This window comes from Aedes albopictus, chromosome 1, assembly GCF_035046485.1.
Source record: "Aedes albopictus strain Foshan chromosome 1, AalbF5, whole genome shotgun sequence".
Taxonomy (NCBI): domain Eukaryota; kingdom Metazoa; phylum Arthropoda; class Insecta; order Diptera; family Culicidae; genus Aedes; species Aedes albopictus.
Window position 1 is genome coordinate 75206708 of NC_085136.1, and position 24731 is coordinate 75231438.

At 41.9% G+C, this 24731-nt stretch overlaps 1 protein-coding gene across 11 annotated transcripts in view; it reads right to left on the bottom strand.

The window, feature by feature from the left end:
• The window catches only part of LOC109422059 (uncharacterized), a 255013-nt gene that overhangs the window by 80573 nt on the left and 149709 nt on the right, over positions 1–24731 (bottom strand). For all 11 annotated transcript variants that reach the window (XM_062844866.1, XM_062844865.1, XM_062844861.1 and 8 more), the window contains exon 2: positions 16007–16288. In XM_062844866.1, coding sequence (XP_062700850.1) covers positions 16007–16288 — 282 coding nt within the window. The remainder of the gene's footprint in view (positions 1–16006; positions 16289–24731) is intronic.

The following is a 24731-nucleotide window of genomic DNA, read 5'->3' on the forward strand; positions in this document are numbered from 1 at the left end:
TTCGGTGTTGCGCGATCGATCATCCTCTGCGATCGCTCATCAAAATATCATCTCTTGGACGGGCCGGCCCCGGTGCGATGCGGATGGGATCGATCGAAAAGATCGCGAATGGTCAAGTGCGTTGTTTATCCGTTTGTTTGTTGTCAGTCAGCTCTTCGCGGGAAATTTTGCATGCCAACCAACGCCAACAACGCAACGCAACGTGTTGATGATGATGATTATAAGCTATGAGAGGAGTAATGAGCGAGGCATTTATGGGAAAATTGCTCACTTAATCACTCACTGCTGGAAAACCGACGCGTCGCGTCGCGGCTCAAAGTTCGGGAAGAGTTTAGATTTAGGGGTTTTGAATCGATCGTTTGAAGGTGCTAATTGGGAAGGTGTTTATAGGGTGAGAAAGCAGTTTCGAGAAGATCGATCAGCCACAACGATCACTGCTGATGATGATGAGAAGCTTCTCTAATGGGCCTTCAGATTTAGGAATGTTTGATGTGCTCTTGGATGAATAGTCTATCAGTAGAAAATTGAAGGTTTTGAATTGATTGGTTCTTAATCAATTTTCAACTGTCAGTTTGAAAAATGAAAAGTCCGTTATCAAGCAATTTGCTACAACAGATATGTTTGGTTGATCTTGTGTGGATCATCAGAGGTTGGAGCAGCTTGTGTGAACTTTTGAAAGACTCGTCGTCCTTGATGTTTCTGCCAAGGATCAAACGTTTTCACCAATGCAATGATGTTCTGAATCAATAGGACACAATCAGCTATGTACTAGATTTGTAGTAATGAGGTGAATTTTTGTATGGTGAGAAGGTAAATTATCCGTTTCTGCAATGAAATGGTGCAAAAAGCGTGGGTATTATGATTCCTTGTCTAATTTGATGCTGTTTGGAAAAAAAACTTTGGGAAAATGTGTTGTTGAAGTGGCAAGAAATAGAGAAAACAACAACACAGTTACCTTGAGTTTTGCACAAACAGCATTAAATTAGGCAAGGAATCATAATACCCACGCTTTTTGCAACATTTCATTGCAGAAACGGATAATTTACCTTCTCACCATAGAAACTTATCATGGAAACATTGGAGGAATACTTGAGCATTCTTTAAGCCATCTTTGCAGAATTCTATAAAGAATACTTGGAATAATTAAACTTGGAGACTAAACAAGTATTTTGGGGGCGTTCTTGGAGAAATCAGTGGGGAAATTTTTCGAAAACATTTTGGGGGCATTCCAGGAATAATTTTGCAGAGGAATTTCCGAAGGAATGCTGGGAGGAATTCCTGAAGCAACCCTGGAGGAATTCTTGCTGGATTTCTTGGAGAATCACCGGGAAGAGTACAACTCTTGAGGTGCAACTTTTGTAGACATTTTCGTAGCAGATCCTGATGCCCTTCTTGTAGTAGTTGCGGAAGGAATTCTGGAACAAAAAGTTCGGAAAGAATCCTCGAACGAATTCCCGAAGAAATGCTCGAACAATTTCACGTAAAAATCTTTGAAAGCCTGCCTGAAAAAACACTTGGAGGACTTTCTAATGACATCCTTGGTGGACTTCAGACGGAATTCTTGGACTGATTGCTGTTGGATTTTCTGGAGAAACTCCAAGCGAAATTCCTGGAGGAATCCCAGGAAGAATTTTCTGAAGTACTCTTGGAGAAATACCTGAATTTTTGCCTAAAGAACCTTCAAAAAAGAATTCATGCAGGAATCGTGAGAGAACCTCTCGAAGAAATCCCTGGAGGAGCTCCACGTGAAATTCCTAGAATCACTACAAAATAAAATTAAAATTAATCTACCTAGTATGATGGACAAGGATGGAAGAAAATCACTTCTAGTGACAAATGATACAGGATACGAACAATCCAAGATTGCCTTTGCTCTTGCGGTAGCATGATGCCGACACCCTCGCCTCGTGCTTGTATCATGGGATCATAGGCAATCAAAGCATCTGATGCACGCTTTATCATGGGATCACACGTTATCAGATCATGTTACAAGTCGCGATAAATATTATTCATCACGATTTAAACCTGGATTTAAACCTCTTATGGGCCAATAAACAGAATTCATGATGAAATACAATACATTGATTGGCATATCTTGATATTAGAGCAACAAGAATGCACAAAAAGTGAATGATTTTCGGTATTTATCATTTCGACTACATGATAACGATCGCATCATGGCCGCACATGCCTCGCGATTCAATTTTCGCGGAGCGTGGTTTGTTATAATGCTTGACGACAACGTTTTATCGTTGTTGCTATGATCGCGCGATGTGCTTCAACCGCGACACATTCGGGATCTTATCATGATCACTAGATTTCCATCCTTGATGATGGAGCCTTTCTCGTGCTTCAAAACCCCATTTCAACAAAATTCAAATGACAGGTTGATGAATATCGAACTTTCATCCGTTTAACAAAAATTCATTTCAATGCTCCAAACCGATTTTGTTGCTACACATTCACTTTATTTTTCATATTGCTCAAATACTATTCAAAAACAAGAAGAAACATTTTTGTGCATCGCTCCGAGGGGCCTCCACGTCTGTTCTGGCCCCGGGCCCCCACAATCCTTAATCCGGGCCTGTCTGGAGGAAATCAAAAAGCAATCTCTGGAGGAAATTCCAAGAGCAATCTGCGGAGGAACTTTGAGTTCAATATCTGGAGAAATTCCTAGAGGAATCCCTGGAGGAATTCCTGAATGAATTCTTGGAGGTATTCCTAGAGGAATTCCTAGAGCAATATCTGGAGTTCCTAGAGGAACTCCTGGAAGAATTCCTAAGGAAATTCTTGGAGGAATTCCAAGAGAAATTGCTGGAGGAATTCCTAGAGGAATACCTGAAGAAATTTCTAGAGGAATACCTGAAAGAATCCCCGGAGGAGCTTCTAGAAGAATCTCTGGAGGAATTCCAAAAGCAATTTCTGGAGGAATTCATAGTGCAATTTCTGGAGGAAATTCTAAGAGCAAACTGCGGAGGAACTCTGAGCGTAATATCTGGAGGAATTCCTAGAGGAATCCCTGGAGGAATTCCTGAATGAATCCTTGGAGGTATTCCTAGAGGAATTCCTAGAGCAATATCTGGATCAATTCCTAGAGGAATTCCTAAGGGAATTCTTGGAGCAATTCCTAGAGAAATTCCTGGATGAATTCCTAGAGGAATACCAGAAGGAATTTCTAGAGGATTTCCTGAAAGAATACCTGAAGGAATTCCTAGAGGAATAACTGAAGGAATTCCTTACAGAATCTCCGAAGGAACATCTACAAGAATCACTGGAGGAATTCCTAAAGCATTTTCTGGAGGAATTTGTAGTGCAATTTCTTGAGAAAATCAAAGAGCAATCTCTGGAGGAAATTCCAAGAGCAATCTGCGGAGGAACTCTGAGTTCAATATCTGCAGGAATTCCTAGAGGAATCCCTGGAGGAATTCCTGAATGAATCCTTGGAGGTATTCCTAGAGGAATTCCTAGAGCAATATCTGGAGGAATTCCTAGAGGAATTCCTGTAAGAATTCCTAAGGGAATTCGTGGAGGAATTCCTAGAGAAATTCCTGGATGAAATTCCTAGATACCTTAAGGAATTTCTAGAGGATTTTCTGAAAGAACCCCGGAGGAACTTCTAGAAGAATCTCTGGAGGAATTCCAAAAGCAATTTCTGGAGGAATTCATAGTGCAATTTCTGGAGGAATTCCAAGAGAAATCTCTGGAGGAATTCTTGATAGAATCCTTGGAGGAATTCCTAGTCCAATTTCTGGAGGAATTTCTGGAGGAATTTTGAGAGGAATACCTGGAGGAATTCCTACAGGAATTCCTGGAAGAATTCCAGAAAGAATCCCCAGAGGAACTTCTAGAAGAATCTGGAGAAATTCCTAGTACAATTTCTGGAGGAATTCCTAGAGAAATCCATGGAGGAATTCCTGAAAGAGTCCTTAAAGGAATTCCTAGAGCAACATCTGGAGGATTTCCTAGAGGATTTTCTGGAGGAATTGCTAGTGTAATACCTGAAGGAATTCCTGAAGAAATTTCTGCAGGAATTCCTGAAAGAATCCCCGGAGGAACTTCTAGAAGAATCTCCGGGGGAATTCCTAGTGCAATTTCTGGAGGAATTCCTAGAGCAATTTCTTCAAGAAATCATAGAGCAATCTCTGGAGGAATTTCTAGGGCAAAATCTGGAGGAACTTCTAGAGCAATCTCTTTAGGAAATCCTAAAGCAATTGCTGGAGGAATTCCTCGAGAAATTCCTTGAGAACTTCCTAAAATAATCCCAGGAGGGACTTCTATAGTAATCTCTGGAGGAATTCCTGGCAAACGTTCCAACTCTAGAAGCGCCTTATGGCGCTCATGTTTTGTCGCACAATGATCACGCACTACGACCATTTCCCGCGCTCGAACTTCAAAACAAAGCCTTCTAATTCAATTACGTCGTCATTGCAAAACGTGGTGGTGCGCCGCCATCTGACGGAACAATCAAAACAACTCAATTCGTCAGAAAATGAAAACGCGCTCTTCAACGAGCCTAATAATCAAACGCTCGTGCATGGAAATGTGCACTGGTGTAGCGAGACTTCGTCGCTTCGTGGTCGTTGATGTCTTTCGCGAGTCGCGACTTGGCACAGCGCTGTGCTGTGCGCTCACCTCCAACGATGACGACTAACAGCGACTAACGGAAAGTGAAAGCTCGTACCTACTCGTTGTTCGCCCTCTGTGCCACTCGTCGACCATGGGATGTTGTGATTTTGTGCGGTGGCCACGGCAACCGCCGCTCCACAACTCGCAACCTCGACTAAAAGGGAAAGAAGAGAAGAGAAAAAACGGCACGCAATCTTCGATGATCAAATAACCCGAACAATGCCCTTCTGCTTGGCGTTCGCGCTGCTGGTCGCGCTGGTCCTCTCCTCTGTGTCGGTAGGGTGGATAAGACGATCGGAGAACTGGAGGACTGGAGGACAACGCCACCACCACCGACCGCGATGATAATAATAGGTTTGCGGCGCACACGACGACGGCTGTTCGACCTGTTCACTGCACACACTACTCGGGTAAGGTGAATAAATCCTACCTACTCAGTGCTAGGAAGGAGGTAGGCGGTAAAGGGAGTCAACGAATCGTAGTTAGGAAAATGCCTTCAATCGGTGTGCGCGAGTTGCGCGCGCAGAATTATTCAATCCTACACACTTAAATTAAATCGCCGACCTCAGCAAACGGATTGCCGAGAATCCAACAGCCGAGAATCCGGTTATAATTTTCACTGAATCTCGGTAAAAGTTTTACCGAGATGTCGTTAAAACTTTGCCGAGATCTCGGTAATCCAACTTTTTACCGAGATTTCGGCAAAGTTCACCGAGACTCGGTAATGGTTTACCGAAATCTCGGTAAAAATTTTACCGAGAATCAGTAAATATTTTACCGAAATATCAGCTGTTGGATTCTCGGTAAACCGTTTACCGAGATCAATTTCTGAATTTAAGTGTGTATACTAGGTGCGCGGGGGATCCAAGGCGGCTTTGGTTACCGCTACAACCGCGTGGCAAAAAAATCTGGGCGATGGAAACGGTGCGGTGGTGGCGCCGCGTGAAAAGGTGAAGAATTTGTTCTCTTCTGATGGTCTCGGTAGCGGCGGCAGCGGTTAAAGAGGGGGCCTTCGGCTTTGGAGCGGTACGCTGGCTGGCGGGCGTTCCGCTACCAGAGTTTCACTTTCGTTCAAGTGAGACGCGCAATTAGGCAAGATTATTAGGTGCGTTAGGTGGAGGTGAAGGAGATAGGAAAAGGAGAAGCGCGCGGTCAAAACAATGCCGAAGTTGAGCGGTAATTTGGGCGGCAGGTGGTACGTGGTAGAAAGAGGTCAAAAGTTAGGGGCCGTGTTTTACTTCTGAAGGTCTGCTGATCGATGATTGTTGGAGCATTTAACAACTCAAGCCTAACTTTACCAAACACCGTATCTAACAAAATCAACGAGCGGAGAAAATCGAAGGGGAAGTTCGCTGTTACCATAGCAACTCATACATTGAGCAATTCGGCAACGTGAAAAATCCGGGTATTTTTTCACAAATCATCCCCAAAGATGACTGATACGAGTAGTCCTCAACGAAATTTAGCTCATCATGTAAAAATCTCTTTTTTGTTTACATATGCTACATACGGTCAGGCCCGATTTACAAATGTGGGGGCCCTTCATATAGAGAATATAATTTCGCCAATATAAAATGAAAAAATAAAAAATAAATCATCATTTTACAAATATAATACAGGTATTCTTCGATATAACGTACCCTCGATATAGCGAATTCGATATAACGTACATTTTGCTTCGATATAACGTACAACATTGAAAATTTTAATTTTTCCCAGGAAAAACCCTCAGATAAGCAACGAAACCACTCAAACCAATGTTTTCTTGCAGTATTAACCTTGTTACCTGGAATTAGCGCAATTTGGGGAAAAAATTACTGCCGTGTGCAGCATAGTTGTCCCATGTTAATAGGGAATCCCATAGAACATGGGACAACTATGCCGCACACGGCAGATTAGTGTACGTTATATCGAAGCACAAAAAACGAAATAACTTTTTCGTGAAAACTCATGTTTTTCCATTATTGCTTTTGTGAATTTCACCGAAATCATTATTTGGAATTATTTTCACGTCGAAATCATCAACATTAGCACAAAAAATATTATTTTTTTCTCTGCTTCGATATAACGTACACTTCGATATAACGTACATAGAGAATACATTTTTGTACGTTATATCGAAGAGTACTGTGAGATATAAGATGTACTGAATAAAGCTGTGATAAAGAGAATGATCACAGCAGGCGATATAGCGCATTTGAATGTGATGCGAACTGTCAAGCAGACAGTGTTAGCATCCCTGCTTGCGTAGCAACAACTCTAGGCGTCGCCCAACCGCGTTCACTCTTGCCACTTGCGAACCGACGTCAGCCTGCCCGGATAAAAACTAACCATAGGGTATTTGGTGAAAACCATTCCTGTACCATACAGTGAACCAGCTACAATATAGTGTATTGTAATGGAATGGTTCGCTAAAAGCTTTGCACATTGCAACCAATGCACATTGCTACCAATGCATTGGTAGCTATTATACATTTACATCCGATCTTTATGTAACAATATATTATACTGTTTTTCTTACGTTTGAACCATTCACTATTCCGAAACAAACTTTTTCCGTGCATTTTTAATGTTTTATTCAGTTTATGATTTTTTCCGTGCTTTGTTTTGTTGATGTCCGTGACATTTTTGTTGCAAAGGAAATGAAAGAGAAAAAAGTGAATAAGTTGAAACATCTATTTAAAGTCAATAAAATGTTTAAATAAAGTGGTAAACCAGGTGTCCTAAGGACTGCATATCCAAGAGATATGGTGGGCTAGGTATGTAGAGTGCGATGAGAGGAATACGAATGTAGGTCAACCCGGAAAGACGCAGGCCAGATTACCGTAAATCAGTGGATGAGTTCAACACTATTCTTTCTCTTCTTCTCTCATGTGAAATTGCCTTGTACAACAACCGAATTAAATGCGATTTATCTTTGACATTTTTAACATAAGGACTGGACTGGACACTGAAACGACTTCTGAAATAAGGTCGTCTTCGCTTTTTAACCTAACTTATAGTTGAATCGAACTTGACAGTTGGTAGGTTTTCGGCTTTCAGTCACAGAAAAAGCGTTGATTATTCTAAATCATTGCCTACGTTTCGATCCTATGGTTGGGATCTTCATCAGGGCTCGATATGAATCAACTTGTGAAGATCGTGTTGATCACACGGTGGAATGTCGTTTGCATTGGGTTCGGGCACCGCACTTGTAACATTAGACCAACCAGCACCCTGGTTGAGATGGTGGGTGGGTGGTACGTTTAACCGTTCGAGTCGCAACACTTGGCACTTTGGGAACACTTCTGCTCTTGTTCGCCAGATTGGGGTTACTCAACCACCATCTCAACCAGGGTGCTGGTTGGTCTAATGTTACAAGTGCGGTGCCCGAACCCAATGCAAACGACATTCCACCGTGTGATCAACACGATCTTCACAAGTTGATTCATATCGAGCCCTGATGAAGATCCCAACCATAGGATCGAAACGTAGGCAATGATTTAGAATAATCAACGCTTTTTCTGTGACTGAAAGCCGAAAACCTACCAAGTTTCCATAGATCCAGTCAGTCCCCGTAAGAACTTGACAGTTTTCTCATGAGTTGTTATGTACACATTTCATAGTTCAGTCAAATTGGAGCCTCAATATTGCAATAATGGTTAAGCACGCTGTAATGATACTTATGTACCTCGTCACCCACTTCATGCAACTACATTAGTGGTCTAATAACACTTAGCGCGCTAGGCATAGTTCCATCATGCCGCTCAAAGTGTTGCCACAAATAATGCTTAGTTTGCAAAACCCGGTTATCTGGCTGGTGGGACATGGGAGCTTAAGCTTCAACTGTTAATGCAATGAGAGGCTACTCAGACTTAGACGAGTTTAGGTTAGTTTGGCTAGAACTGCCATTATCGAAGGAACATGACGAGATAATATAACATTATATGGTTTATCTAATGTAAAACAATACAACATAACAAAAGAGAACAATTCCAAAACCATGATTAAATTTATAACCAGTAGTGAAATTACAATTAAAAACAATATATTTACGGTACATTTTATTGTTTGAAACCATACGTGTACCATACAATGTACGGTATATTAAAGCCCACGTATCAGTATTTCGAACAATTCATTTACAATAAAATGTATGGTTTTGTAAAAAAATATATATGGAGAAAAATATTTTTTTATATTGTTACGATACTTAACAACCCGCCCAAGTAACCACGGTGCTGAAGCCTTATTGCATGCAGATATACGGTGTATTTAGTGCAATCATTACTTTACATGCAAACTTAAGGTTGATTTAAAGTGGCAGTGGGCAATTATAGAATCAAATTAAGATTATACTGGTATAATCTTGAAGCAGTCGCATAATTGCCCATTTCCACTTTAAATCAACTTTAAGTTTGCATGTAAAGTAATGATTGCTCTAAGTACACCGTATATCTGCATGCAATAAGGCTTCAGCACCGTGGTTACTTGGGCGTATAGTATATTGTAAAAATCTCATTTACAATTCACTGTATGGTGTCTAACATTACATCTTATTGTTTTTGTATTTTTTATTTTTACAGTGGTGTTTATTGTAACAATATGGTTTTAAATAGTACTGTTACAATACAACATTCGGTTTTTCTACTGTATTTTTTATTCGGGTGGGTTGTGTGTGTTGCACGTGAGGGGTGATTCCATTCCAGTGAAATACCAAACTCCACAAGTACCTGTAATGATGGTTTTATCGTTGTGGAAGAATTTGAATTCTGACGTAAAAATAACGATAAAAAAAATTATATAAAGTAAAAATGTTACTTATTACGAGTGTGTTCACGACGGCATTATATCCCAAATTTAGTAGAATTACATGCCGGAGTTCATAGTGAAACTGCAAGAAGAATTTATAGCTGAAACTTTTAAACATTTTCAGGAAACATTGTAGTGCAATCGATTGTGTCACTTTTCGAGATCCACAGACAATTTCTAGTGGATCCATGCTGCAATCTTTGTAGAAGTTGCTGGTCGATTATCAAAAAGATCGACTTAATCACACTTATCAAAAGCTTGTTCTAGCGCGACTGCAAGGGTAGGTTTAAAAAACTCTAAAATTAAAAAAAAATCTAATAGAAAATGCTGAAGAAATTTTGGAGAGAATCCATGACAAGCTCCCGTAATAATTTGAGACTTAAGTTCTTAAGCGTAAAATCCGGATAATGTTTGGGCAGTTTCTTCACAAATTTCTTCTGAAATTTTCTCAAGGAATCTATGGATTTATTCAGAAGTACACCATGGGTTTATCCTTATTTCAGTAAGCCAATTCTCAACTAAAAAAAATCGGACTAAAACTCCAAAATAGTCTTCAAGAGTTCCTAAAAAAATGGTTCAACAGTTTTTATGCTCTCTTGAGTAAGTCGTAAGCTGTCTAAGTAAAATCAGCCTCAAGAATTCCAAAAATATTTCTAAATTATCAAAAACAATCTTTTAATTTTTCCAAGAACTCTATAGAAAATTCTTCAAAGTGTTTTCAAAAACTATAGGGTAAACAGGTATAATATGCCCCCCTTAAGCAGAAACGGCAATATCTCTGAAGCTAGAGCCTTATTACATCTATTGCCCACTGCAAATCATTGTTCTTAAAGTTAATGAAGTGTTGCATGCAAACTATGCCTTTGGAGGGGCGGCTATGGAAGCTTTAAAACGTTTTTCGAAAACGTTCTAAATTTTGCCGTTTGAAAACAACCGGTGCAATACGCCCCATCTAGGGGAAAACGTCCAGCCCCGTGATAAAACTGTCCCAGGGGGTAGTTCCACCACATGCTTATCCTAGAAGGGTCTTTCAACAACTGTTTAACGGCATAAAAGTTGCAAAGTAACACAAGGGAACAGAACTAGCTTCGTTTACAATGAAGTCTGCTTACAGGAGGCAAAATATTACGCCAAAACCCTCGTTTCCAATCAACGAACGGTCCAGCTTGATGGCAATTATTCTACAATATTTAGGATTTGTAATCGATCACGCATGCAAAAAGCGCTATTACGCTAGAAAATGAAGGGGGGCGTTTAGCCCCGATGGGGCGCATTATACCCTTTTACCCTAGACAGAATAAAAATAAAGAAATTCAACAGGAACTGTTTGACTCTGCAATTGATAGTTTTGGAGTTCCCCTACAATTTAGTCTAAGATTTTCTTCAGGATTTACGATAATTTTGCTTAAAAAATTACACAAGAAATGTCAATTTCTTGATTTTTGCTTTGGCTGACCAAGCCATGTGGGAAATTACACTGTTGAAAATGCTTTGACATCCATGTGCACAACAGAACATGTGCTCGATGAACAAATTGAGATTTGAAATTATGAAAAGAAATCCACGTACTCCGGTGAGACTCGAACTCACGACTCCCAATTCGCTAGACGGGCGCTTCTATTCCTTCAAGCTACGGAGTCACTCGACTATCTCCGTCGCCAGCAGGCCTAGAACTGAACTCGATTCCACAATCGCACATGGTTATCTTCTTTTCACAATCCAAACCCCCTTCGGATGGGATTAGATGAACATCTAACACATTGTCTGTTGTGCACATGTATGTCAAAGCGGGAGAGGAAGTTATTTTTAATTGTCGAGAGCTTCGGGCACTGCCTTCCAATTACTTATTGGTATGGCAATTAGTGTGCAGTCGGACTCTCGACGGGTCGGTCCTCGGCCGACCGTAAGGTGCTACGGTCACCCTTACCGTATTCGGTCGGCCGAGGACCGACCCGTCGAGAGTCCGACTGCACACTAATTGCCATACCAATAAGTAATTGGAAGGCAGTGCCCGAAGCTCTCGACAATTAAAAATAACTTCCTCTCCCGCTTTGACATACATGTGCACAACAGACAATGTGTTAGATGTTCATCTAATCCCATCCGAAGGGGGTTTGGATTGTGAAAAGAAGATAACCATGTGCGATTGTGGAATCGAGTTCAGTTCTAGGCCTGCTGGCGACGGAGATAGTCGAGTGACTCCGTAGCTTGAAGGAATAGAAGCGCCCGTCTAGCGAATTGGGAGTCGTGAGTTCGAGTCTCACCGGAGTACGTGGATTTCTTTTCATAATTTCAAATCTCAATTTGTTCATCGAGCACATGTTCTGTTGTGCACATGGATGTCAAAGCATTTTCAACAGTACACAAGAAATGTTAATAAGTTTTGGAGGACAATTAATAACATATTTCCTCAGAATAATCACAACATATCGCAAAATTCTTGCCAGTAGACAGTAATTTGAATTCTTGTGATAAAATCCAATTAAGAACAGTATCTCACACTACTTTTTTTGTTCTTGTTTCACTTTTTTTTTTCGTGAAATGAAATATTGTGGGGGCCCCCAAAATGTGGGGGCCCGGGGCCCTGCCCCCCCTGGCCCACCCCTAAATCCGACACTGCCTCCAGAAATTGCTTTAGGAATTCCTCCAGTGATTCTTCTAGATGTTCCTTCGGAGATTCTTTCAGGAATTCCTTCAGTTATTCCTCTAGGAATTCTTTCAGGTATTCCTCTAAGAATTCCTCTAGAAATTGCTTTCGGAATTCCTCCAGAGATTCTTCCAGAAGTTCCTCTGGGGATTCTTTATGGAATTCCTTTAGGTGTTTCTCTAGAAATTCCTGTAGGAATTCTTTCAGATATTGCTATAGGAATTTCTCCAGAAATTCCTCTAGGAATTCCTCCAAAGATTCGTTCAGGAATGCCTCCAGGGATTCCTGTAGGAGTTGCTCCAGAGATTGCACTCAGAATTCCTCCGCAGATTGTTCTAGGAATTCCTCCGGAGATTACTCTAGAAGTTCCTGCAGGGATTATTTCAGGAATTTCTCTAGGAATTCCTCCAGAGATTCTTCCAGAAGTTCCTCCGGAGATTCCTTTAGGAATTTCTCCATGAAATCCTCTAGGATTTTTTTCAGGAATTCCTCCTGAAGTTGCACTACGAATTCCTTCAGAGATTGCTCTTCTAGAGAGGATTCTTCTAGGAATTTCGCTAGAAGTTGCTCTTGGAATCCCTATAGAGATTGCTCAAGGAATTCCTCCAGCGATTGTTTGAGGAATTTCTGGCAATGTCTCGAGGAATGCTCGCTGATATTTGCTCAATTCCTTGGAAATGATCTCTGGGAGTTCCTCAGGCAAGCCCTGTAGAAGTTTTTTCAACAATTTCTTCGGAATTTCCTGCAGAAGTTCCTCTATGAATTCGCAGTTTGTTAAGAAATGCGTCCGGCAACTTTATTTTACGAATTTTTCAGGCAACTTTTGCAATATTTCAGGGTTTCCTTGGGAATTTTCTTTGGAAATCGTTTTTGAAGAATTCTTTAGGCATTTTTTCTAGAAATTCCTGGTGCAGTATTTTCAGAATTTCTTTCAGGAATTCCATCAGCATTTCCATGATGATTTCTTTAAGAATATTTCTTTTTCTCTTTCTCTCTTTCGTTTCTCTGGCAATTGGTTATTTCATTCTTCCGGAAATTTCCCAGATGTTTCTGTAACCAATTCAAGATCATCTAAGAAATTTTTCCGAGAATTTCGAAAAAGTTTTTAAGAAAATTGCCAAAGAAATACTGAAGAAATATCAGGAAAATTCGCTACAAGTTTTCCAAGGAAATTTTGAAGAAATTTACGGATGATTTCCCTGAGGAACTTTCAGAGGAATTCCTGAAAATATTGTCAGAGGAATTTTCAAAGAAATTAGCAGATAAATCTCTGAAAAATAAAGCAGCTTCTTCACGAATTCTTAGGCAATTTCTTCAGATATTCTACTTGGAATGCCTTGAGGAATTCGTCTGGTATTTTTTTAAGTATCTCTGGCAATTTGTTCTGGAATTCTTCCAAAAATTGCGCATGTTCATTCATGAAGTATTCTGACGTTTTTATTTATGGGAATTAAGGAATCTGATCTGAACTCTTTTAGGAATTTCTCCGGCTGCTTCCTAAGGAATGTTTCTGTCAATTTCTTTGAGAAATCCTTCAAGATATTACCACCAGAAGTTGCTTAAGGAATTGCCGAAGGAATCCCATATTCCCAAATTCCAGATGAGTTCCTGAAGAAATTGTTGGAAGTAATCCGAAAGAAAATTCCGTAGGAGTTTCTAACAATAATTTGTCAACAGACGCTACAGGAGGTATTAAATGCAGTTTGTATTGCCGCTTCGCCACCAAACCGGACGTCGCACAACTGTTACCTAATCTGTGTAGTTTGACAGTTAATCGATAAGATAGATAATTATCACCGATCTCATCGATCACCTGTCAAACGGCCCAAGCCGCCAGATGTCAGATCGTTTGATCCCTGTAAGAAACTGAATTAACCTGCGGTAGCGGTTGTTATAATAAGTGGGAATCATAAAGTGCTTAAGTAATTAAAACATTCAAAACACCGTTCATCATAAAACGGTAACTTTATCCACCATTTAATCGACGCCCTAAAACTATAAACACGTTTCGCGAAAAAAAAACAAACAAACAAATGATTCGCGATCGTTGTCCGATCATTCCGATTCTCTCTTCACTTGTTATTCCCTCCTCGCATCTTGTTCAAGGATAGATCCGTTTCGTGCGAAACAACACTCACATCGCACAACAACCGTATCACTTACCTACGTCAAACCTGCGGTGCGGACCGGGATGCGGACAATAATCGCACTTCATTCGGAATCGAATCGAATCTGATCGAACCCCAAAACGGTTCCGGCGGGCCACTTGTTGTTTGCCCGCTCACGATGCGATAAGTGGAAATCGAAAAAAATGTAAACAAGCTCGCGAATGCCTCGTGTTCTCGTGTAAAGGCTCTTGAAGAGGCTCGAAGAAAAGTTCTCACCACTTTGACTGGGAAGTGTCGGTACTCGAGTAATTACAGCGCGGATCTCTTGACGGACAATATGCGCGATCGCAGATGGGTCGCTTTCCCATCACTACTAGTCGGATGGACAGCATCCATTAGAACTTGTTCCGTTCCGGGGAAGTTCCCACCTTGCCATAAGCATCTTGGGATTGCGCCCGACTGTTTATGAAAAACAAACCACGTTTGTAAATAATCACAGCAGTCCACAGATGGTTTTTCGGTGAGATTTGGGTTGGGCGCCTACTTGAATTGCTTGGATTCATTAATCATCCGCAATCCGACTGAGCCCTTGAGAATAGGCTAGGAGCGTTTCTGGACGTATAAGTGGACGTAACAGTTGGTGAGTTTGGTTGTTGTTTTAACGGAAGATACAGAGTCGATTTCTAACAGAGATCGAATGATGAAACGCTTGATTTGTGCCATTTGACAGTAAATCGATAAGATTCACGATCGATTTTATCGATTAACTGTCAAGTGACGCACATGTGTCAACCCAAGTAACAGAACTAGCTGAATAACAGTTTCTTAAGTTACAGTTAGCGTAAGAGTGGCTTGTTCCACTCGAGTGGCTTGTTCCACTCTTGTACAGCAAAAATGTTTGTTGGGAATAAATTAGATCTGTTTGTCTGTGCCCTTCGCTTTGTTTAAACCTTCAAATCCCTTAAAACCGCATTTGACAGGTTGTAATTTATCCCGTTTGACAAATGATCGTTCAGATGAACATCACAGGGAGAAACTGATCGATTTTTAAAAGTAGACATTATTTATTATCGTTTTCCCCCTGGGAAGAAGAAAGTCGGGGGTTATAAATTATTACTAAACAAATGATGACAGTTACGTCGAAGACGACGACGACGAGGGCCCCAATATTGCGGAGTTCGTGAGTTATTGTTGAAATGAACAACAACAAGCCGAGGAATGCGACTTAATGGTGGTGGCGCTGCTTCCGAGACCGGCTTCGAAAACAAAGCCAGTGGCCTCCCCTGGCCTGGCGACTGAAGGCACTTTCTTTTCTTTGTGTCGTTTTGTTTTTATGGCCCTTTTCTCGCGAACGGTTAGTTGAAGGGACTTGATTACAATGTTGATGGTGGCTTACATCGTAAAGTAATGTAAATTTAAGCCACTTTTGGTAATGTTTCCATTCACAAGTTGCCTAATAGCATTTGTTTACTTTGAAATAACGTAAGACATTTATGTAACAATTAGAAATGTGTGATTTGATTGACAAAAAATGTCAAAAAGATCGACATTAATGTTTCATTTTCGTTAGAAATCGTATGATTAGACACCTAACTGGCGTCGTTTGACAGTTAATCGATAAGACCGATCATCAATCTTATCGTTCAACTGTCAAACGGCACAACTTAGATGTGAGATTGTTGATCCCTCTGTTTTTGGAGGTTTGACAGTTAATCGATCAGATTGTTCAATCTTATCGACCAACTGTCAAACGCTGAAACGTCAGATCGTTCAATTCCTACCGGGAATCAACTTCGAGCCTCCTAAAGCTAGACATTTGAGTGTCGGTACTTACCGCAAAACGGAATACCCTCGGGAACCCATTGGCCGTTGTCGCAGACGCGCCGGGCCGGTCCGAGCAGCTCGAAGCCCCGCTCGCACGAGTAGGAAGCCACGGCACCGTTCGGCAGGCCGTCGTCCGTGAATGTCACGGTGCTGTGAGCCGGTGCTCCGGGAAAGCTACAACTTCCGCCGGGACCTCCGGCGTTGACACTGTTGCTGTTACTGTTGCCGCTAACGCCGATGCCGCCGGCTCCGATTACCGCGGACGCCACCTGTGGGGATGCCGTCGGTTCTTCTGGAAATGGGGAAGAGAGGAAGGAGAAAAAGAATTGTTAGACAGGATGTCGGGAGAACGATCAAATTTTATCGTTTAAATGTCAAATAAACATATCCAGCAATTCACGAGGGCTAATGGCCGCCACAACCATGCTCACTTTCTGGTAGGGATAAGACGATATGACGTTTGGCTTGTGTCGTTTGGAAGCTGGTTGATAAGATCGATCATAAAACTTATCGATCAGCTGTCAAACTACACAAGCCAAAGTGAGCATGATTGTGGCAGCCATTAGCGTTCATGAATTGCTGGATAAGAATTATTAATGATAATGGTCGTCCAAGCACGGTTTCTGGTCGAATCTCACTCGTTTGTTTCCCATTTGGTCGATAAGATCGATCATTTATCTTATCGATCAACTGTCAACACAAACTGTCGACACAAGCAAGGTTTTCGACCACTTAGTTTCTACTCGAGGCTCGTTTTATGGTAGAGATCAAGTGCTCTGGCCATTCTGACGTTTCGCTTGTGTCGTTTGACAATTAATCAATAAGATTGGACACAAGTTAGACAAAAGATCGACCAATCGCTACCAGAAACCGCGAAACCAGTGTGGCGGCAACCATTATCGTTCGTAAAAGGCATGGTAAAAGGTAAAAGGTGTCACAGAATGACGTCAACTTGACAGATCAGGATGCACTAAGGGAAATCGCGATAAACGTTTCCTCCATTCGGCTCCGCTTTCATAGAGATAGAACCACCGCTTTCTCACCCATTGCATCCGCCGATGATGACTTGAAGGAATTTCTTCGTCTCTATCGCCATGAGCCATGAGCTTTGACCTTCTGCGTCATAATTCACGCCCCGCGGCTGCGGCGGTCAAGTTCTTCGTCGGCTAACGCATCGACAGAGATTAGCAGAGCCATTAAATCTCCATTACCGGGGTCCTCGCTGTGACCGCACACACGGCACTTGATCTGCCACGCCACGGCCATTTGTACGTTTTGATCGTTTAATTTTCAACGTCGGCGTCATAGCCGCCGTTTGCGTACGAAGCGCGCATTACCGCCGCTTCAGTACCGCCGCAAGGCCTACTGCGCGATCGGATGACGAACGAACGAACGATGGTGCGCGGAACTTTTCGGCGAAAAGGTCCAATCAAAACCGGAACGGAAGCGAGCGGCTTATCTCCTCTCTCTGGGATAGACGAGCAGGCAGGCAGCTCGACTTAATTGAAACGTGCCATAAACGCCGTACGAGCTTCTCGGATCTGCCGCTGGCGCTGGAAGAAGCGGGCAGGTACAGTTAAGAATGGACGCGGCACGACGCGAAGCGACTAATGAAGATGAGCTGTTTCTCTAAATTGTTTATCTTTTTTCTAGGTGATTCTCCTCGCGTTTGAGTTCGAATCCTACGGTGGATGGAGACGAACGGGTGGAGGAGGAATGCCAAACTGGAGAACTGCCAATTTGCGAGGTAATTTCGGCTTACGCCGTGTTTGTTTTGGGTTTGCTACTATCTACGGATGGGAGGAGGAAGCTGGAAAGGGCTGCTGTGAGAGTTTTTGCCGGCCGGCCGGAACACCTGCTGTTCGGGATGTTTGTTTTGCTTGGTAATTGGAGTGATTGTTGTGGGAAGAGCTAGGGCAATTACGTCAAACCGACGCGTTTGGCAGCACTGGATAGGGATTTTGACAGACTGCGTTCTTAAGAAAGATATTGGCAACACTTCTGTCAAAATGTAATTGGCGCAACGTAGACGCCTGAAGCAGATGCTTTTGACAGTTAATCGATAATACGATAAAGTAGAACTCGGTCAATGAGGAAGATCTTGGACGATGAGGTAGAATCTGGACGGTGAGGTAGATTAAAGTTGAACAGAAAGAATCTAGACGATGAAAAAGGTAGTACGATATACTAAACGATAAAGTGCAAAAGAAGTAAAATAATGAGGTAGAACCTAAACGATTAGGTGGAACCAGTACAATGAGGTAGAACCTGGATGAAAAAGGAAGGATCTGAACGATGAGGTATACTCTGGTCGATGAGGTAGAACCTGGACGAGAAGCAGCAACAGGATAACAAAGTAGAACCTGAACAGTTAACAGTGAGTTAGAATCTCAACGATGAGGTTATCCTGGACAATGAGGTAGAACCCGGACGATGAGGTAGAACCTCAGCGCTGAGATAGAACTTGAACGATGAGGATTTAAAACATGAACAATGACGTGGAACCGAAACGATTAGGTGGAAACAGTACAATGAGGTAGAACGCAGATGAGAAGGAAGAATTTGAACGATGAGGTATATTCTAGTCGATGAGGTAGAACTTAGACAACGACGACGACGACGACGTCGTTAAACCTGCACTGGGAAAAAAATCTTCATTCCTTCTATGTGTCCGGGACATGGATTTTTGCAATGGGGGTAAACAAATGATTTCCATTAGTGCGACTCATACTTTTGATGAGACACCATACAGCAGCGACTCATACAATTTGGAGCACATACTATTCATGTGCTAATTTGCCTGCTCAAGCGGGTATTGGTTGCATATACTTTGGATGTGGTTTGGCACATGGATATTTGCCATTAAGTATGAGGCAATTTTCCTGAGTGTGGATGAGGAAGTAGAACCTGAATGAGTTAGAACGACGAGGTTTAACCAGGATAATGAGATAGAACCTGGAAGATGAAGTAGAATCTAGATGAAGAGGAAGTACCTGGACGATGATGTACCTAGACGATAAAGTGGAGCTTGGTCGATGAAAAAGAACCAGGACGATGAAGTAGAAACTGAACGGTCAGGATGTAGAACTGTAATAATGAGGTAGATCCTAAACGATAAGGTGGAACCTGTACAATGAGATAGAACCTGTATGAGATGGAAGGATCTGAACGATTAGGTAAAACCTGGACGATGAGGTAAAACCTGGACGAGCAGCAGCACCAGGATAAGGAAGTAGAACCTGAACAGTGAACAGTGAGTTAGAACCTTAACGATGAGGTTATCCTGGATAATGAGGTAGAATCTGGACGATAAGGTAGAATGTCAGCGCTGAGATAGAACTTGAACGATGAGGATTTGAAACATGAACAATGACGTGGAACCTAAACGATTAAGTGGAAACATTACAATGAGGTAGAACGTGGATGAGAAGGAAAAATCGGAACGATGAGGTATATTCTGGTCGATGAGGAAGAACTTAGAAGACGACGACGTTAAACCTGGATGAGGAAGTAGAACCTGAGCAATGAGTTGGAATGCAAATGATGAGGTTTAACCTGAATAATGAGATAGAACTTGGACGATGATGTATTACCTAAACGAAAAAGTGAAGCTTGGCCAATGAAAAAGAACCAGGACGATGATGTAGAACCTCAACGAAAAGGATGTAGAATTGGGATGATGACGTAGATCCTAAACGATGAGGTGGAACCAGTACAATGACATAGAATCTGGATGAGAAGGAAGCATCTGAACGGTTAGGTATAACTTGGACGATGAGGTAGAACCTGGACGACAAGTAGCACCAGGATAAGGAAGTAGAACCTGAACAGTGAACAGCGAGTTAGAATCTGAACGATGCGGTCATCCTGGACAATGAGGTAGAACCTTGACGATGAGGTAGAATTTCAGCGCTGAGATAGAACTTGAACGATGAGGATTTAAAACATGAACAATGACGTGGAACCGAAACGATTAAGTGGAAACAGTACAATGCAATGAGGTAGAGCGTGGATGAGAAGGAAGAATTCGAACGATGAGGTACATTCCGGTCGATGAGGTTGAACCTAAACGACGACGACGACGACGACGTTAAACCTGGACGAGGAAGTAGAACCTGAGCAATGAAGTAGAATCCAAACGATGAGGTTTAACCAGGACAATGAGATATAACCTGGACGATGATGTATTACCTAAACGATAAAGTGGAGCTTGGCCAATTAAAAAGAACCAGGCCGATGAAGTAGAACCTGAACGATCAGGATGTAGAGCTGGAATAATGAGGTAGATCCTAAACGATGAGGTGGAACCAGTACAATGAAATAGAACCTGAATGAGAAGGAAGGATCTGAACGATTAGGTAGAATCGGGACGACAAGCAAAACTTTTGGATGAGGATGCAGAATTTGATCCATGAGTTAGAATCCAAATGATTAAGTGGAACAATAACAATGAGGTAGAACCTAAACGATTAGATGGAACCATTGCAATGAGGTAGAACCTGGATGACAAGGAAGGATCTGAACTCTGAGGTATATGCTGGACGATGAGGTGTAACCTGAATGACGAGACAAAACCTGGATAAGGAAGTAGAACCTGAATAATGAGTTAGAATTGAGGCTAGACGGTGAGGTGGAGCTTGGACGATGAGGCAAAGTTTGGACGATGAGGTAGGTTCTAGATGAAGAGGCAGAACCGGGACGTTGAGAAAGCAGAAATTGAACGATGATAAATGATAAAGTGGAGCTTGGCCAATGAGGAAGATGCTTGACGACGAGATAGGCTCTGCAATTTAAGGATACAGGACTTGGACAATGAGATGTAACGTAAACGAGGCTATAAGGCAGAACCTGGCCGATGAAGTAGAATCTAGATGAAGAGGAAGAACTTGAAAGATGATGCATAATGTAAGTGGTGAAGTGGAATTTGACCAATGACGAATATTTTGGACGATGAGGCAGACGATTTGACGATGAGATAGAACCTATACGGTTGATGGTCCTGGGACAATGAGATGGAAACTGGACAGTGAAGAAAAACCCGGACAATGAGATAGAATCTTGACGATGAAGTAGAACCTGGATGATGCGATAGATCTTGAATGATGCGGCAAACGATGATCTAGCTGAAGAGGAATAACTTAAACGATAAAATGGAACCTGACCAGCGAGGAACAACCTTAACAATGAGGTAGAACCTGGACGACGATATAGAACCTAGACGATGAGGCAGAACCTCGACAATGTGGTTCAACCTGAGCTATGAGGGCACAGAACTTGAACAAAAAGGTGAAACCCAAACGATAAAAATGGAACCTGGACAATGAGAAAGAACTTACAAAAAAGATATAGTCACGCCGATGAGGCTGAACCTGGACGATGAATCTAGAGAAAAGGTAGAACTTGAACGATTATGTTTAATCTAAAGGATTGAGTGGAAAATTTGACGATAAAAAAGAACCTAAACGATTAGATGAAACTTGGACGGACAATTAGACGGAAATTGGACAATGAGGAAAAACTTGGACGATGTGAAGGTTGAACCTGAACGATGAGGTAGAATCTCGACGATGAAGTAGGATTTGGACGATGAGGAGGAGGAAGAACCTAAGCGATGAAGTGGAAACTGGTCAGCGAGGAACAACCTCGACGATGAGATAGAACTTGGACGACAAGGTAAAACTTGGAAAAGGCATTCTAATCTGAACAAAACTTTTGAATCAAAATGATGCGGTAGACCAGAATGATAAGTCCCAGTTCCAGACGATGAAGTAGAATCTAGATGAGGAGAAAGAACCTTAACGATGAAGTGTTACCTGGCCAACGAGGAACAACCTGGACAATGAGGTAGAACTTGGACGATGAGGCAGAATCAGAACGATAAGGAAGTAAATCCTGAGCAATGGTGAAAGTGGAACCTGGACAATGAGAAAGAACATCGACGATTATTTAGAACCTCGACGATGATATAGAACTTCGACGACGAGGTAGAGCCTGATAACTATGAGAATACAGAACATCAACAATAAGATGTAAGCTAAACGAAAAAGATGGACCCTGGACAATGAGGAAGAACCTGAAAAATGAGCTAGGATCCAATCGTTGATATTTATCCTGGACGATGGGGCAGAACCTGGACGGTGAATATAGATAAGAGGATTGTACAATCTGAACGACGAAATGGAATTTGGCCAATGAGGAAGAACCTGGTCGATAAGATAGAAAATTTGATGACGAGATAGAACCTAAGCGATTAGATGGAACTTGGAAAATGAAACGGAACCGGGTCAATGAGGTAGAACCTGGACAATGCGGTAGAACCTGAACGATGAAAATGAGATTGATCCTGCCTCTGCATCTTGCATCTGAATCTGGATGATTAAGCACAACCTTAACAAGAAGGTGGAATGAGGATCAGCTGGTAGAACCTGATGGATAATGTAGAATCGAGGGACGATGAGGCTGAACTTGGATCCAGAGATAGCACCACCATGATATGGCAAACACTTGGACCGATAAGGTCGAATCTAGATGAGATGGTGGAGCAACTAAGTCATTTGATCTAGATATTGAAACTTCAACAACTTCTGGAAGTCTTACTGCCTAGCTGTCATCCTAGAGTTGATCAGCTGCTACACTCAGAGAGCTAGAAAGTTCGGATTAAAAATCCAAAATGTTGAATTAGTTGTAGAACTCAATCGAGGTTTATCGAATCTTGGATTTTTTTTGGACTTTTGGACTCCGAAGCGATTCAGGGACCACGCGTCTTATGATTCTTAGGGCTTACTTGTCCGAGCAGCCTACAATCTTGTAGGCTTTTAGTTCATAAACACGTTCATAACGTTTACTCTTGAGAGGCAGATCCATAGAGTTCACCTCAGAAGTTTGAAAGCTCGATTTTCCAGTGTTGGAAATTTCAGGGACGTCAATCTGGAAACTTCCCAACGACCTTTGTCGAAACTATTGTTATGCAGGCCGACAGTTCAAGACAGTTCCTCTGGGAAGTTACGCCTAGATCTCCGTCCATCCTGATAACAATTATTGTTCAAAGCCTTATGGGCAAGGTAGACTGTCCTGAACATGACAAGATTCGTAATCGAAGTCATAGGAATAATGTACAGCGAGTTGTTTTCGAATGTGGTTTTGAACTTGTACGAGTTCTTGAAGTCTCGTCCACTTGCGCCAGGCTGTTTGCTAACATCCTAGATCGATTGAGGTCGTCCAAACTGTCTTCCAGTTCAATACTTGCGATCTACAGCTGGAGCTGTACTACCCTTGATACAAGTAACCGTGACACTGTGTGGACTAGGGAACGGTCATCCAAACACACTGTGGACTACAGACCGGTCATCTGGACACGCTGTGGACTACGGAGATGTCATCCGAAAACGCTGTGAACTAGGATGGGCTCATTCGAATACGCTGTGGACTAGGGTGAGGTCTTTCGGACACTCTTAGGACTAGAGTGTGATCATTCGAACATGATGTGGACTAGATGGAGGTCATTCGGACACTCTTAGGACTAGAGTGTGATCATCCAGACACGCTTTAGACTAGGGTGCGGTCATCCGAACACGCTGTGGACTAGAGTAAGGTCATTCGGATACTCTGTGGGCTAGTGCGCGGTCACCCGGACGCGTTGCGGACTAGAGTTAGGTCATCAATATTACCATGGAGTTCCGGAAAACATGATAAAATCGTCGAAACTGCTGTTGAGTTCAGAACATAGGATCTACAAACGTGACAGCCGCTTGTTTCATTGCAACATTCGGTTCCATAGTTTCATCAACTATGTTTATTGAATCTTCTGGAAGACCTGTCAGCAGGCATGGAAATAATCGTTCACAATTCATTCATTTCGAGCTCTCTCGCAAACATTCTCGCGGAATGAAACACAATCCCAGCAAGCCTGTACATAGTGTGTTACGCACTCAGGCGAATGAAGGGGATAAAGCAAATACACGAAAATTATGGCAGCGTTCGTCGTTGTTCACGTTCACCCGTTGAATCATTCGGTACGGGACTGCAATCGCAAGGCGAATGTCTCGAAAGGATCACACGTGAATGCATTCCTTCAATCGCGGCGATTCTTTCGTTTCGTTCGTCGTACTTCTGCTGATGCTGATGGTGCTAGTTTTTTCTATCCCATCTGTTGGGAGCGTTGGGGGTATTGATCAATTGCGTGTTATAACTTCAGTTTCGAGGCTAATTAGGAAATCATCTAGTATCGGGGACAACATCGCCAAACGTACATTAATATTTATTTGGGCTTGTAGGAAAGATGGGATAATTATCCGATTCATTTACATTACGTTCGCTTGTTTTATTACAGTTAAATTGTCATTTGTAACATGTTTAAAATTTGGAGTCTGATTTAGGCAACCAATATTATAATATAACCGGAAAATAAATTATGAAGCTTACATACTTTACAAACACACTATTTTTATTTCGCTGGAAACCAGCAAAATTTTGCTGGTTTTTGACATGCTGTAAAACCAGTAATCCATCCAGTAAAATATTTTTTGCTGGTTTTTCAGTAATGCATTTTGACAGCTTGTTATGCTGGTCGTTCAGCAATTTTGTCCGAGCTCGAATCCGGCCGAATTTTTTTGTTTTTTTTTTTACTTTTCAGCCAAAATAAATATTAATTAAAATGTTTGTTTGAGCTTGATTTTTTGTAATCAGAGGTAAGTAAATTTGATAAAGGTTCATAATTGAAGTGGTGCAATCAACTC